Source organism: Sinocyclocheilus grahami, unplaced genomic scaffold (assembly GCF_001515645.1).
Source record: "Sinocyclocheilus grahami isolate Dianchi unplaced genomic scaffold, SAMN03320097.WGS_v1.1 scaffold600.1, whole genome shotgun sequence".
Taxonomy (NCBI): Eukaryota; Metazoa; Chordata; class Actinopteri; order Cypriniformes; family Cyprinidae; genus Sinocyclocheilus; species Sinocyclocheilus grahami.
Window position 1 is genome coordinate 422,637 of NW_015505779.1, and position 16,627 is coordinate 439,263.

At 39.7% G+C, this 16,627-nt stretch overlaps 1 protein-coding gene across 1 annotated transcript in view; it reads left to right on the forward strand.

Annotated features, from left to right (window-relative positions):
* Positions 1-798: 798 nt before the first annotated feature.
* Positions 799-16,627, forward strand: part of LOC107557384 (histone acetyltransferase KAT6A) — a 49,160-nt gene continuing 33,331 nt past the window's right edge. The window contains exons 1-2 of the mRNA XM_016240789.1: positions 799-860; positions 2,229-3,442. Coding sequence (XP_016096275.1) covers positions 2,822-3,442 — 621 coding nt within the window. The 5' untranslated portion in view covers positions 799-860; positions 2,229-2,821. The remainder of the gene's footprint in view (positions 861-2,228; positions 3,443-16,627) is intronic.

A 16,627-nucleotide genomic window follows, 5' to 3' on the forward strand; every position in this document is an offset into this window, starting at 1 on the left:
AAAGCACGTTTATTACATAATCGCAATGAGGCTGTTCTGAAATAATTACGATAGTCTTAACTTAATTCATATTAAAGTTTTCCTCTTCTAAGATTTAAGAATGGTCTAGAGCAGTGAATCTCGACCTTTCGGCGTACCGGACCCCAAGTCCAATTCAGAACCATCCTCAAGGACCCCCAGAACAAAATTGACTCGTATCATTTGTGTCTTTGTGAGGACCAAATGCAGTCAAGTATAATTCAAGTTAGCTGACTTGTCCAGTATTTGGCCATATCACCAGCTATATTGGATTGCTCTTTCATGGGAACATGTCATGTCAAAATAATACAACATTTATACAAAAATTCATACTTTATACGGACCCCCAGGCCTTATGTCAAGGACCGCTAGGGGTCCACGGACCCCTGGTTGAGAAACACTGGTCTAGAGCATGCCCTGAATAGTAAGTATGCATTCGTAATATTAATATATTCACGCAGCTCAAACATTACAACACAACTACATCATGTCATAAATATTCTATTAATGACTTCTGATGGCACTATTGCAATAGCTTCACATTTCCCGGGTGGGTGTTAAATTGAAAACATCTCTGGAGTGGGTCACCTGTTGGCACTGCGGGAAATTTACACAAATTCATCTCTAGCAGTGACTCTCATGCATTGCTTACATAGCAACCCAAAATAAAAACATTTGCTTTGTCACGAGCGCTTATGCATTTTTCAGTGCATTGTGAATCCTCTTGGAAACAGGAGCAGAATGGCTCCGCAGAGCCTGATGGGAGGTGTGGAGGGGCCGTCTTGTCTGTGTTTCGAACGCGTTCCGGCACCTTCTCCGCGTCCACTCGACCCAAAATCCCGGTGAGTACCACGTGTAGCGATTTAAGTGCTCTCGGTTAGCGTGGTTGTGTGTTTCAGGGAAGAAGCGGGAGAAGGGGAAAGGGGGGGAACGCTAGGCGGAGATGAAGGGGGAGGGTGCGGAGACGCTAACGTTAACCGAGGCCTCGTCTCCTCCCCTCACGGGCCTCGTCTCCTCCGCCACCGCAGACTTGGCTTACAGTAAGCGGGGAAGGAAGGGAAGGAAGTGGAGGAAGCGCGGAGAAGCGTGAGGGTTCTTGTGTTTTTATCAAGCGCTTCTTCGAGGCGCAGATTGAGGGAAGGAAGGAATCTTAGCGGGTTTTTTTAACGGCTGAGGCGCGCGCTAACCGCGCTAGCCACTGGCTTTGTGTGGTCCGAGGTTTCTTAACGGACAACACGGACGGAAAGCTCCAGAAAAAGCCGTTTACTTGCATCGTTATGCAGTGAAATCTCAGGAACGCTGTCCTTATTCTCGGCTGCACGTTGCTTGTTGTGTTTTGAAGCTAACAGCATCCGCCGAGTGCACTAGCTTCGCTACTTAAAAGTTTACATCGTTTGGAATGAAACAATACGCTTAAGTAATCGACACTAAAGTATGTTTTCTCGTGCTTCGCCGCTATTAAGCTGCTGTCTACTACTGCTTTTTCAAAGTTAAAGCCCCGCTGCTGTGTTGTTTACTAGTAGCCATGTGTTGACATGTCGTGCAGTTTGACATGTGATTAGCACCTAATCTAAACTTCAGTTGCGTTGAGATTGTTGTGTGCATAATAGCACCACTGATTGTGTTTCATCCCATGCATATAACTTTGTTTCAGGCACTGTGAGTTTTAGACATATTTCTAATTTAACCCCTGTGTGTGCCTTGTGGAAATAGTGTGTTTTTACTCTGTTGCACGTTTGGTTTATTGGGTTGCACTTTATTTTAGTGTTCTTGTTACAGTGTAATTAAACAGTAAAATAAAATGTAATGCTGCTGGTAATGGCTTTAACTTGTTTAAACTGTATTTGAATGCAGAGCTTAAACTGTGCATCAGTTGATGCACGTGTAGTGAACATGCAATGTGTTAATATTGTACTTGCATTTAAAGTTATCAGTATGCTGTAATTAATTTCTGAAATTATATCTACAGTTGACCCGGCTTTAAACCTAGCAATCCCTCGTAACCCGTACCTAACCGTATCCCACCTCAATACCAGTAAAAGTGTTTTGCAGTACAATAAGAATGAAGCGTGTAGTAATATAATTTTTGAAGTGCAGTGTGGAGTTGTAGTTCGCTAGATGATTGATATAGACGAGTGTTCAAAAATGTTGTTGTTGCAGTGTGTTCTGTGTGTTTTCCAGAGTCTGATCCTTTCATGTTTTTCGTGCAGGTTGCAGGAGCTTCTGAAGAATACTACTCTGTTGGATGACGGTCAGCCTGCGTTGCTTTCTGGAGTAAGGGATCTGTTCCGGACCGCTTGGAGGCTCAAGCCAGGCAGTATTTGCACACTTGCATTTCCTTACTACAAAAGTGCTGCTACAATTCTTTACAAAGATGCTCCGTCTAAACGGATAACACTAATCGTCAGAATCGAGGATTCTACCAGACTGACGGCGGATAAGACGACACCCGAGGCGCTTGCAACTCTACTTTCTCTTGGAGTAGTTGCTGTCTGTTGCATTCTTTGCTTTGGTGTGGCAGCCCTTCAGAAGGAAGGGTCACTGGGTTAGAGGGATCTGTTCTAGGGTGGGGGGGGCGGGGGGATTTTGGGAGCCTATGCTATGGTGATCGGCTCCCTCTTTAACAACTCCTGCTCAGGCACAGAGAGACTTACTACACCTCCCCGGGACAAAGGATAGCCTCCTGGACGAAGAGAGAGGAGGAGGAGGACAACGACGAGGCAGCGCCAGGGCTGAGGCCACTGGGTGCTCCCTAACATTGTGAGTGTGTGTTGGGCCTTGGCCCAGCAGTGTTACAGCAGCCATGGTGAAGCTGGCCAACCCGTTGTACACCACCTGGATCTTGGAAGCCATCAAGAAGGTAAAAAAGCAAAAGCAGCGGCCGTCCGAAGAGCGCATCTGCAATGCTGTGTCAATGTCCCATGGGCTTGACCGCAAGACGGTCCTGGAGCACCTTGAGCTCAGTGTTAAAGATGGCTCCGTACTCAAGGTGTCAAATAAGGGGCTCAACTCCTACAAGGACCCCGATAACCCTGGACGCTTGGGGTTCACAAAACCTCGGGCGGGAGGCAGTTCCAGCACCTCCAGCTCTAGTAAAAAACCCGGTTTGGACTGGAACAAGCTCATCAAGCGCTCTCTAGAGGGGCTTCACGAACCCGGCGGATCGTCCCTGAAGAGCATCGAACGCTTTCTGAAGTGCCAGGCAGATGTTGCAGGTTACCTGTCTGGCAGCGGCTCTATGGGTCCGGGCCTTTTCCACCAGCAGCTCCGACTGTCTCTGAAGCGGGCCGCTTCTCACGGACGGGTGGTAAAACAAGGGCCGCTCTTCCGGTTGGTAAACAGGAGTTCTCATAACGACGGGACGGGCTGCGTTTCTCTGGATTCTCTGCCTCCGGTTCGTCTGCTGCCTCATGAACAAGATCAGGTGAGTCGATGAAGCTGTTTCCATTGTTTGGTGGAAGTTTTGTGCAAAGCACATTTTCGGTTTCCCTGTCTGATGACCAGTATTTACATATTTCACTTCTGTTTCGAATAGCGGCTCTCAGCCGTGACATGATTTGAGCAAGCAAACAGCTTTCTGAGACTCGCTAAGACGTCCAGAAATAATTGAAAGCAAGTCAAAGTGCATGTTAAATTTCTGAAATTGACTTTTAGGCCTTAACATGTTCAGATGGCTTCCTAATATAGACCGATTTGGAGTAGACGTCACCGTTACGTCACTTGCAGCTGCGCGTGCATTGTGGTGGCAGAAAAACACTGGGAACAAGTGGAGGGAAACGGGTAAAATCCATGTAATAAGAAAACAAAATATTTTTTGTGCCTTTGGATGTCAGAATTGGAATGAAAATTATTTTTTGTAGAATACTGTCGTCAAAGACGCCACTTGAAGCTAAACGCAGGCGTTTAAACGGACAGACTATGGATGAAAACTGCTATGGTTACTCTAATTTTAAAGCATACATTTGATTTAAACAATAAGTCTACATAATATTCACATATGCCGTTCATAGGGGACATATGTGTCCCTGCAGCACAAAAGCAGTGTTAAGTCGCTGGGGGATATTTGTAGCAATAGCCAACAATACATTGTATGGGTCAAAATTATAGATTTTTCTTTTATGCCAAAAATCATTAGGATATTAAGTAAAGATCATGTTCCATGAAGATATTTTGTACATTTCCTACCGTAAATATATCAAAACTTAATTTTTGATTAGTAACATGCATTGCTAAGAACTTCATTTGGACAACTTTAAAGATGATTTTCTCAATATTTAGATTTTTTTGCACCCTCAGATTCCAGATTTTCAAATATTGTCCGATCCTAACAAACCATACATCAATGGAAAGATTATTTATTCAGCTTTCAGATGATGTATAAATCTCAATTTTGAGACTGTTTTGTGCTCCAGGGTCACATATTGTATTAGCCCTACAGTTACAGCATGAAATACTATTTTAAACCTATTACTATAAACATTTTACATAACATTTACCCATTTTCAGAGTTTTCTCACAATTCTGACCTTTTCTCACAAATGCAAGTTTATGTCTCCTAGTTCGGACTTTATAACTCCGTTTAACTCAACAGTAGCGAGTTTGTCAATTATGATGAAAAAAGCCAGAGGTGTGGGATTATAAACTCATGATTCTGAGCCGAGGGGAAAAGAGAGAATGACAAGTTTTTTTTCTTTATCATAATTTTGAAATATAAACTCAAATTGACCTTTTCTTATTCTTGTATTCCATGGCTTCCATAGACTGCTACTTGAAAACGGTCATTTTCTGCCACCAAAAAACATCATCGCTGTTTGCCAACACTGAATTGGTATTTTCTATTTGGATTAAAAATATTTATTTACTTATTTAAACATCCTGCCAAATGTTGTCCAATAAAACAATGTTAATATTAAAGGCAGTGAAAACAAATATAGTGAAAGTATAGACTATGCTGTCCATTATGTGCAAAGAAGGGGCTAAAATCACATAACATTCTAACATTACAATCTAAAAGCAAAAATAATGCTTTTTAAAGCTGAAGTTCAATTCACTAAACTAAAAATGAAAGTAAAAAATCACAAGAGCACAGATTAATTGCATTACATATAGATTACCCCATTACTGCTGTCTGCCATCATAAAATACACTCATGATAAGTTTAAAATTCTACATATGACACAATTATTGTGCTCTTATTCTGTTGAGCTCCGTCTGTTTGGTGCGCATGCGAGCTGTGTCGCTTGTTCCCTGAAGTCTGTGAAGTTTAGCAGAGAATCGCATGAAGAAGGCTCATGCACTTCTGACAGCAAAATGGATTTCCATGACTTTCTGAAATTTACAGATGGAGAATATACCTGTGAAATGTAAGTTATGCACTGAGGAAAACGGCACATCTCAAATGCTTTAAACGGAACCAGCAGCGTCTCTGTCAGTGGCACATGAGTCTGTCAGAGCATCTGACATCCCGAGCCGCTTTAAACTATAGGCTATGTGATAACTAGGGATGCAACGGTACCATTTTTTCAGAACCGATCCGATAGTATCTGCAAGATTCCGATCCGATACCAGCGTAGTTTTTTTAAATCAGTGCAGAATTTCTATACTTCTGTGATCATCATCACTCTTGTGTGTGTTAAACACAATCTGCTAAATATAGACTACTTCATTTTAATGAAAAATAACAAATTAAAAAATATATATTCACAATCTATGACGAAATATACTATTATAAACTAGGTTAGTGGATAATTCAGCAGCAAAAGTTATTCTAGTAAAATCATGGGTGCACAATAATTTTAGAAAAACAAATTAAACTAAACATTTAGTGAAACAACATTATTTAGTGGGGAACAAATAAAAGTTACGGAGTATCCGATCGATGCATCAATAGTGTTAACTATATCTCACAAGTAATTTTAAAGCCCTTAATAAAAAGCATGTCTCATGCTCACACCGTGTTCTCTGCTATTATTCAGATGCGCTCGTATCAAACTACTGTATTACTTCATTTGAATGAAAAATAACAAATGAAAAAATATATATTCACGATCTATGACGAAATATACTATTATAAACTAGGTTAGTGGATAATTCAGCAGCAAAAGTTATTCTAGTAAAATCATGGGTGCACAATAATTTTAGAAAAACAAATTAAACTAAACATTTAGTGAAACAACATTATTTAGTGGGGAACAAATAAAAGTCACAAATATAGTGAAAGTATAGACTATGCTGTCCATTATGTGCAAAGAAGGGGCTAAAATCACATAACATTCTAACATTACAATCTAAAAGCAAAAATAATGCTTTTTAAAGCTGAAGTTCAATTCACTAAACTAAAAATGAAAGTAAAAAATCACAAGAGCACAGATTAATTGCATTACATATAGATTACCCCATTACTGCTGTCTGCCATCATAAAATACACTCATGATAAGTTTAAAATTCTACATATGACACAATTATTGTGCTCTTATTCTGTTGAGCTCCGTCTGTTTGGTGCGCATGCGAGCTGTGTCGCTTGTTCCCTGAAGTCTGTGAAGTTTAGCAGAGAATCGCATGAAGAAGGCTCATGCACTTCTGACAGCAAAATGGATTTCCATGACTTTCTGAAATTTACAGATGGAGAATATACCTGTGAAATGTAAGTTATGCACTGAGGAAAACAGCACATCTCAAATGCTTTAAACGGAACCAGCAGCGTCTCTGTCAGTGGCACATGAGTCTGTCAGAGCATCTGACATCCCGAGCCGCTTTAAACTATAGGCTATGTGATAACTAGGGATGCAACGGTACCATTTTTTCAGAACCGATCCGATAGTATCTGCAAGATTCCGATCCGATACCAGCGTAGTTTTTTTAAATCAGTGCAGAATTTCTATACTTCTGTGATCATCATCACTCTTGTGTGTGTTAAACACAATCTGCTAAATATAGACTACTTCATTTGAATGAAAAATAACAAATGAAAAAATATATATTCACGATCTATGACGAAATATACTATTATAAACTAGGTTAGGGGATAATTCAGCAGCAAAAGTTATTCTAGTAAAATCATGGGTGCACAATAATTTTAGAAAAACAAATTAAACTAAACATTTAGTGAAACAACATTATTTAGTGGGGAACAAATAAAAGTTACGGAGTATCCGATCGATGCATCAATAGTGTTAACTATATCTCACAAGTAATTTTAAAGCCCTTAATAAAAAGCATGTCTCATGCTCACACCGTGTTCTCTGCTATTATTCAGATGCGCTCGTATCAAACTACTGTATATCGATATAAATGGTATTGCCTCATGCCATATCGCTTAAACTCGATCGTACAAACTCAGGAAAACATGGCAGAGATGGTCAAGAATGAGCGGTCATGTGAGTTTTGCTCCCTGCCGTCGAGGCTGCCAGCTGCAAGATGTGCCGCTGTTGTTGGGGAGAGACAGAGAGAGTGTGTAGTGGTGGAAGAAAAGAGCCACACATACCATACCATCCTGCACGAGATGGAGCGAGGGATGAAGAGAGCGAGAGAGAGAGATAGAGGCTGAACTGCAGACATACAGGCGGCAAGAGCAGCACAATACACACCCACTTTTTTGTAACCTGATAAATAGCAGCTCTGCCTTATGCTCCCCAGAGGCTAAACACACACGCATTCACACCCACCCACCCCTCCTATCATATCTGATATGGGGCACATCCATGATGTGCACTGCAGGGTGTTGGCTGTCAGAATGATGCCATGCTAAATTTGAGCTCGGCTTCTGGCTGTTCATGTGTGTGGTTTGATTCGGGAATTTGATGTTGAAGTCGTTACGTGCAACCAAGGTTCTCCAAGTGTGTTGTGTCTGGCTCAGGAATCAAGGCTTCCACAAGTGGCCTGAAGTCACATGACAACTCTAGGCGTCTGCAGTAGAAGAAATGGCTTAGAATTGGCCAGTGGCTTGTTTTAGATTAGTTCACTATTGTGATGACAAGTGTCTTTTTTTAGGATGCACAGGAGCATTACAGGAAAAACTAGTGAAAATGTTGGGTCTAGTTGTTGATGCGGTTTTATATTTATAACATGGAGCATTTTAACACTTTCGGTTGTGCGTAATTTATAGTTTGATTGTCTGTCTTCCTCCTGCTGGTTTGCTTTTTCCAGAGGTCTGTGTTTTCTTCCCAACTGTGATGTTTTTGTCATCTGTGTGACTTTACCATACATGGCATAAATTGTCATTTCTAGGCCATTTACTTTGGCCTATTAAACCTGTAAAATGGTATTGGCTAAATATTCCTCTTCACGAGTCCAATCTCTACAAAATGTTTAAAGTCATTGTCCAGTAGTGAAGCATGACAGGAAAAGTCATTGAAATTCATTGGTCAAGAAGATTGGGAACCGTGAGGTTCATTAAAAGAATAGAACGATAGTCACGTCACTATATGTGGCCCTGGAGCACAAAACCATTGTTCAGTCATAAGGGTAAATTTTTCGAAATTGAGATTTATGCATCACCTGAAAGCTGAGTAAATAATCTTTCCATTGACGTATGGTTTGTTAGGAGAGGACAATATTTGAAAATCTGGAATCTGAGAGTGCAAAAAAAAAATCTAAATATTGAGAAAATCATCTTTAAAGTTGTCCAAATGAAGTTCTTAGCAATGCATATTACTAATCAAACATTAAGTTTTAATATATTTACAGTAGGAAATTTACAAAATATCTTCATGGAACATGATCTTTACTTAATATTCTAATGATTTTTGGCATAAAAGAAAAATTTATAATTCTGACCCAAACAATGTATTGTTGGCTATTGCTACAAATATCCCCCAGCGACTTAACACTGCTTTTGTGCTGCAGGGTCACATATAGTCATTATATTTTTGAACAGAATTTGATTGCTGTACTGCCATGCCTGCAGTGAAGCTGCATTATGCGGAGAGAACATTATAAGATGAGGATGTTTAAAAATTGGCTTTGAGTGATAAGTGACGGTACCACAAAATATATGTAATCGTAGTTTGAATTGATTTAATGTTCAGACCAGATAGTTTTTACATTGTGTTGCAATTCACATGCAGCGTGTATCATCATTGCTTTTTACGCAGCCTTCACTGTAGGGTTTTTAGTTTTTATCTGGATCCAGGTTCAAAAACTAATTTTGGGCTTTGGACATGTTTTCCTCACAAAGTTATACTTTTACTGCAGGAATTGTCATTTGAGGGCATTGGATTGTTTGTGACGCAGCTTTGATTTAATGCTTGAATTTAGAAGAATGCACTTGATTTTTCACTAGCAGGTGTGTTTGTCTGATATGGCGGATGTCAGTGATGCTGTTTTCTGCTTGAGTGTTTATAGCCGTATATTGCTGACTCTACCCATGCAGCCTGTATATGATCATTGAGGGCTCTGCTTCAGTGCAGTGAGGACGGGAGCAAAACAAATGGGTGCGCACTGTCTGTGACCCCGATATGGAGGAGAGATTTGTGTAGTCAACACACGAATGACACACTCCTCCATTTAAACATGATCGCAGACTCGCTCACACGTTCTTCCTCTAATAGAGGGTCATTGCCAGGGCATTTGTGGGGAGTGAGGGGGGGCTGGAGTCAAACAAGGGGCATGGAAGTATAGATGGGAAGTCACATAGCTTTTGGGGGGTTATTATGAGAGCGTGTATATATAGGACATTAAGTGGGCTGGTCCTGATGAGAGGGTTTTGTGTAAAAGTCAGCAGTAAGAAGGATGGGAGCCTCGTGTTGCCCTTTCACAGCTGAAAGCTTCAGGGTTGAAGGAAAGGTCCTCGGGCGGTCATTCTGGGGACGTGTGAAAATTCAGATGTGAACTTGCCGTCTGATGCCGTTCAGTTCATAGTCGGCAGCATAATGTGAGTATGGACCACTGTAATGGTGATCAGGGCAAAACCTGGACATTTTTCTTCCTAATTATCCCTAGAAAAAGGTTTATCCACTATTCTAGTCAATTAAGTTGCCAGAAATATAATAAAAAGCAGTCTGCACTTCAGGTTTTCATTGTAAGATTGTCATTTCATCAAATCTGTAGATGTTTTTCACTTATTTTTGTGGAAAATCTGCTGAATTGGTTTAAATGTTTTAAATTGGAGCTGAGTGTACTGCGCTCATATTGGAACCTGAAAGCATAAGCGGATTATCCAGAAATATTTAATAAACAAAACACGATGGCAGGGCGATGTGTAGAACTTGGAATTCTGCCGAGTTCGAATCTCTGTTGTATCCACCATGTTTTACACACATCACCCACTTTCAGTTATTTTAACTGCACTAAAATTGTCTGTTATGCTGCTTGATATTGCAAACTAGTATTTGCCATCATATTTTATTATCGTAATTATGAACACTATTTTCGTAACGCAGATAGCAGTTATTTACTTATAGCAGAAGTCTTCACAGTCTTAAACATTCACAGAAAATAACTTGCAAAATAAGGTGGACACTCCCTCCAATCCTCTGGACAGCATTGTTGAAATGACCTGCACCCCTCAAACCCATCAGTGCATATAAATGTGTACTTCACCTTATTCTTGTTTCAAAGTGAAGCTGTAGAGAATACAGGAGACATGCATACAAAACAGCACCAGACATTGATTATGTGCCAGTGTTAAGGTAGGTAGGTAAGGTAATCAGTGTTGGCCCTTTTGTCCTGACTGCTCTGTTGTGGCACGAGTTGACCAGAAGCGCTACTAGAATGTAAAGAGGCTCACATCACTTGAATGATAACCATTAGCAATACTATTATCCCTCTGTATACGTCTAAGATCACTGAGGCATTAGAGCATCAGAATGGTTGTCTACCCTGTAACTAAACCAGACTTTGATAGCCCTGTTTCTCGATCTATAGTTACATTTCATTGGTATGAAAGCTATTTTTAATGGTTAATGCTGATGCAGTCTGGCAAATTATGTAATATCACAATATTTACTCAATTCATGCAACATTGAAATCAGATTTTTTGGTAGATTTGAGATCTTTTCTGTTAATCAGCCAAAATGCACAGTTATGAGCTGACATTGCTTTCTCAATAGTTTAAAATCCAGCTCCATGTTGTGTATTAAAATGGAAAGTATGGATTGTATTTGATAATTTTTTTTTTGTGTTTGTAATATGGATAGTTAAATGTTTCACAAGTTTTTTTGCACCGTGGTTTATGTACCACTTTGCGCTGACCCTTGTATGACCTTAGGAATGGTATGGTCGTCATGTCCTATGATGGATTTGAGCTCTACAAGGTTGAATGTGATTTAGCACACATGTTCTCTGCTTCATTACTCCCTGCTGTAAGATGTATTTGCAGCTGCATGCTATTTGTATCACTAGCATGACCTCCAAATTTGAATCCCTCACTTTAGTTAGTCTAACAGGAATGGTCTGCGTAGTACAATGGATTTTGGCTTGTTTGCCACTTCTGTTTGAGAAGCCACTCTGAGACTTGATAAACCAACCAGTGGACTTCATTTCTCATTGCTTCTCAAGTCAGCAGGAGGCTTTTTGTCAGTTGCACCTGATCTGAAAGGTGTTTTAATGTTTAAGTTGCCATGAAAGGGCTTTTAGAAATAGAGGAAATACAGAATCTGCCAAGAATTTATCTGTCTGTCGTACTGTTGTTGTTGTTGTTGTTGTTCGATCTGTCTATCATTACATATATCTATCTAAAGATTAGGGAGGCACCGAAATGAATATTCTTGGCCGAAGCCAAACAAAATGAAACACTGGGCCGAATACCGAACACAGTTTTTTCACCATATATTTTACCTATTTTTTTACTATTGCATAAATTGTCTATTTTCGGCCAAATAATTTTGTTGCCGAACATTCGGTGCATCCCTACTAAAGATGTTTTTAAAGGGCAGTTGACCCAAAAATAAATTGTTATAATTTACTTGCTTTCATGTCGTTCCAAACCTGTATAACTTTCTTCTGTGAAACATGAAAAAATATATTTTGAAGAATGTTGATGACCAAACCATTTTGGTTTCCATTAGGGGTGGGCGATATGGCAAAAATATGATATCACGATTTTTGTCAGGAAAATCAAGATTCACTGTTTTACCACGATTCTTTGTCATGTTGGTTTTACTATTTTGCAAGTTGTCTGAGTAGTACAGCCACATTAATTTCCCTATTTTAAAAGCAAAGCCTTACAAGGTAACATAATATAAAATAAAAAGGATTGGCAGATATTTAGGCTAGACCGGGAAATGATAAAAATCACAATTTTACCTTTGTTACTAAAAAAATAGGGCCTTTCGCACCGCAGGAACCTTTTCATAGTACCAGAACTAATTGTGGAACTACCCACTTTTCGGTGTGTTCGCACCGCCGGAACTGGGAGCGATTTTAGTACCGGACTGCCTTTTTCGAGAACCAAATTAGCTCCTACTCCGAAGCAGGGTCTAACCAGCACAACTGGTACTAATCGTGACGTAAGTAGACATTGATTGGCCAAACGTGTATGAAAACACCCTCACCCGCCATGATTTAAAACGCAGTGTAAACATACTGTAAGTATGTCAACTTATTTCGCAAGTATGGAGAACAGCGAGAGATGGACGGACGCTGAAGTGCAGGCACTTGTAGCAAATGTAGCACTGCCAGTTGGAGATTCTTAAGGCCCGTTCACACCAAGGATGATAACTATAAAGATAACGATAAAGATATAGTTATAAAAATCGTTCTCAATATTAAAGAATAGCAGAGTCCACACCACAACTATAACGATAAAGACAAAGAGAAACGATATCGTTGGAATCCCTTTCAAAACGATTTTTCTCCAGCTGATGAACGATAAAAAATTGAGAGCCAATCAGAATCCATCCTGCTGTAACGAGCTCAAAAATTTAAAGCGGCAGAGGCGCGTGCGCTTAGAATAAACGGACGATATCATTCGCTGGTGTGGACGCTAATATCGTTATCTTTATAGCTATCGTTCTTGGTGTGAACGGGGCTTTAGTCCTCCTTCCCGTTCTTTCAATCGCTTTACGTATACGTCGGACTTTCCATGTCCATTATTGTGAAACCCGCGAGACACAACAAACACAGCTCTGATCACAGTGTCCTCCATCCTCCTGTTGTTAATGTTCTTCTTTGTTTCTGTTGTCGCTGTCAACCAGCTTACGTCACTTCTTAGTACATACTCTCGGTGCGATAACCCTTTAAACGGTACTGGAAAATAGTTTGCGCAAAATTGTCCCAGTACTTTAGTACCGTACGTTTAGTTCTGGAACTAAAGCGGTGCGAAAGGGCCTAATGAGAGCGATACACATTACAAATATTTATAATATACAAATAAAACAAACAGTGATTTATTTTTCAGGTATTTAGCAGTAGCATTCAAGAAATGGAATTAACAAATATAAAAATAAAACACCGTTAACACTGTATAAATTATACATTCATACAGTTGCTTCAATAAGAATCAAAGTTCTTCATTCGAGAGCAGTGATTGTTTTTTGTTTTGTTGTTTTATTAACATTTAAAGGGATAGTTCACCCTACAATGACAATTCTGTTATCATTTATTCACTCTCAAATTGTTTCTTTCTTCTTTTATGTTGAACATAAAAGCTATGACTTGCATAGTATTTTGTTTCCTTCTATCAAAGTCAATGGGGACCAGCAACTGTTTGGTTACCCACAATCTTTAAAATATAATCTTTTGTGTTCAGAACATGGAAATAAATTAATACAGGTTTGGGACAACAAATGAAAAATGACAATTTAACATTTTTGGTGAACTGTCCCTTTAATGACAATTGGCAGCATGTTTAGTGCTATTAGTCTACTGTCAATTTAAGACCTGCTTGCATCTAATATACAGGCACGCATTGATTTTTCTCTCAACTGTTTACTTTCTCTTTCGATATAACCAACTGTGTTTATATGTAAACCTTGTGTGTTTTTTACAATATTTGTGCAATCAGACGCAAAAGATAACTTAGTCCAGTAATCAGGCACTGTTTGACAGGCTTTTTAAAGGGTTAGTTCACCCAAAAATGAAAATTAGCCCATTAATTACTCACCCTCAAGTCATCCTAGGTGTATATGTATTTCTTCTTTCAATAATCAAGTATTATTTAATAATAGAAGTTTAGTAGTTAGAATTAAAACCTGGTAACCATGAACTTTGGACTGGTGCTTTTTTTTGGTCATTCAGTGATCCTGTAAAAAAAAAAAAAGGAACAATAACACTGATAAGATATTATTATACGAATTCTACTAATAAGAACAATATAAACACGCACTAGGGATTAATGAGCTACTGGATTCATGAATATTAATCAGGTTGTGTGCATTCGCTCGAACTGATTCGCTGAAATCAAAACAGGGACGATACTAGGTGAGCACCAGCCAATGAGATTGCCGTTTGTGCATTAGTTCCGCCTACTACAGGAAAACCTGGCAGTTCTTAAAAGCTGAAGAATTCCAAAGGAACTCCGTTATTTTTACAGGAAAATTCAACACAGTATATCGTTTACATGTAGCGCATCAATTCTGCATGTCATGTAAGACTCTCACTCGCTCTCGCTCTTTGCGCGTGTGAGAGAAAGCGACGTTGAGACATGCGCCTTCACACTAGAGTTACCGTTACGCCAAATACACAAACACAGGTGCGCTGCGCATCCATTCAAATGAACTGAAAAATATCACAGCTCGCTTGATGGAGAGTGAAACTCTGATGCGCTCAGTCAGAGAGTGTTCTGTGAGTGAAAATATATCTGCCCTAATCATATACTCAGCCTCCAACTCACACTGGCTTTAAAGGGGACATCAGATGCGCATTTTCCACAAGTTGATTTGATTCTTTATGGTCTTAATGAAAAATCTATAACATACTTTGTTTAAAATTTGTCAATGGTAGTGTAAAACAACACCCTTTTTACCCTTGTCAAAAACAGCTCTGTTCACAGCGACCTGTTTTGGTGCATGTCCCTTTAAATGCTAATAAGCTCTGCTAGGGGTGGAACGGTTCTTGCCAGAAGTACGTCACACTGCCAAGGATCTGTGAACGGGTTGATCTGAGAAAGAGGTTATGATTTATGGGGATGTTAAAAAAACCCACTTGGGTGGATTTTTATCATTATAGGGTGGTTGTGTACACACACTGCCAACACACATTTATGTTCAAACAACATATGAAAGTGAATTTTGCATCTGATGTCCCCTTTAAAACACATGCAATGTGCGCTGTAGCATGATACTACGATGTTTCTTCAAAGCAGATTGTATTTTAATCATCTATGATCAAAAACCGTGATATCCCACAGCCCTAGTTCCCATTGACTTCCATTGTTTTTGTCCATAATATGAAAGTCGGTGGGAACCAAAGCACACTTCAGAATATCATCTATAAAATCCCTTTTAGCTTAAAAGTTAATCGTTGTAATAGTGTACATTTTAATAATGTTAATAGCAAAACAAATGGTATACAGTATAATTAGTAAAAAGTAAAATTTCGAGTTTACCTTTGTTGAAGGTACCATGCATGGTGGTAAAAACTCTTTCAAGGATCTTTGGATCTTTCAAGTTCATCCAGAAATTGGCTTGTGTTTTACTCGCCCTCGAAGCATCCTAGGTGTATATGACTTTCTTTTTTCAGACGAATCCAGTCAGAGTTTTATAAAATATTGTCTTTGATCTTTCAAGCTGTTTAATGGCAGTCAGTAGGTCGAGGCATATTCCCGTCCAAAAGACTTACTGTTGTTTTGGTCGTATGCAGAATAGGGCTGTGCGATTAATCAGAATCGTCATAAAATCGCGATTTGAGCTTGCGCGATTTCTAAATTGCTTTATAGCACTATTTTCCACGCCCCCGACCTCCCGCAGTATGCTATCCGAACCAATCAGAATGCAGCACACCTAAATGGGGCACGAGAACAGAACAGACCGGGCAGGCATACAAACGTAACGCCAGGTTCACACACTCCGTCTGTGGTGCGTATTTTGTCCGCGCCCATGTTAACGGATCAGAGCGTTCACACTGCACGCGATTGCGGTCCGGCAGTGTGCTGCAGGAGTGGTGCGTCTGCAGCAGTGCTGCGATCGTTTCCGCACGGAGTCTGTAGGTCCGGGTATACTTCACTCTCCGTGTTCCGTTCCGTCTCGCGCACAGCTTTCAAAGTATACTCAACCACGGATGAGCTCGACACAGGCGCAAGTCTATTTCTGCTGTGCTGCATGCACTGAATTAAAGTGACAGCGTATTATTCGCGGTAAAAATTAACATGGATCGACACAGAAATGTAGTAATTACACCATAAATGCATATAATTAAAGTCTACTGTTTCACAGTCAACAGTTAACACATGGCTTTTTGTCTAGATTTAAAACAAGGAAAAGTGCACTTTTGGATAAACAAGGCAATAATAGATTAGCACTCGTGGTGGTAGTTAAAGTTATATTTATTGAGTTTAAACGTGAATGTCTATGAAAGATTGTATTACTGTACTGTGATAAAAGAGAATCACAATGCTGAAAAACCATTTACGTTTGGATTTGAAATCAAAATAATGGATAAATGTTGTGTTTGTGGTAAACGGCCGCGGATCAGGAGCGGACTGCAAACGCGTCGTGTGCGAAAGCAAAATGAG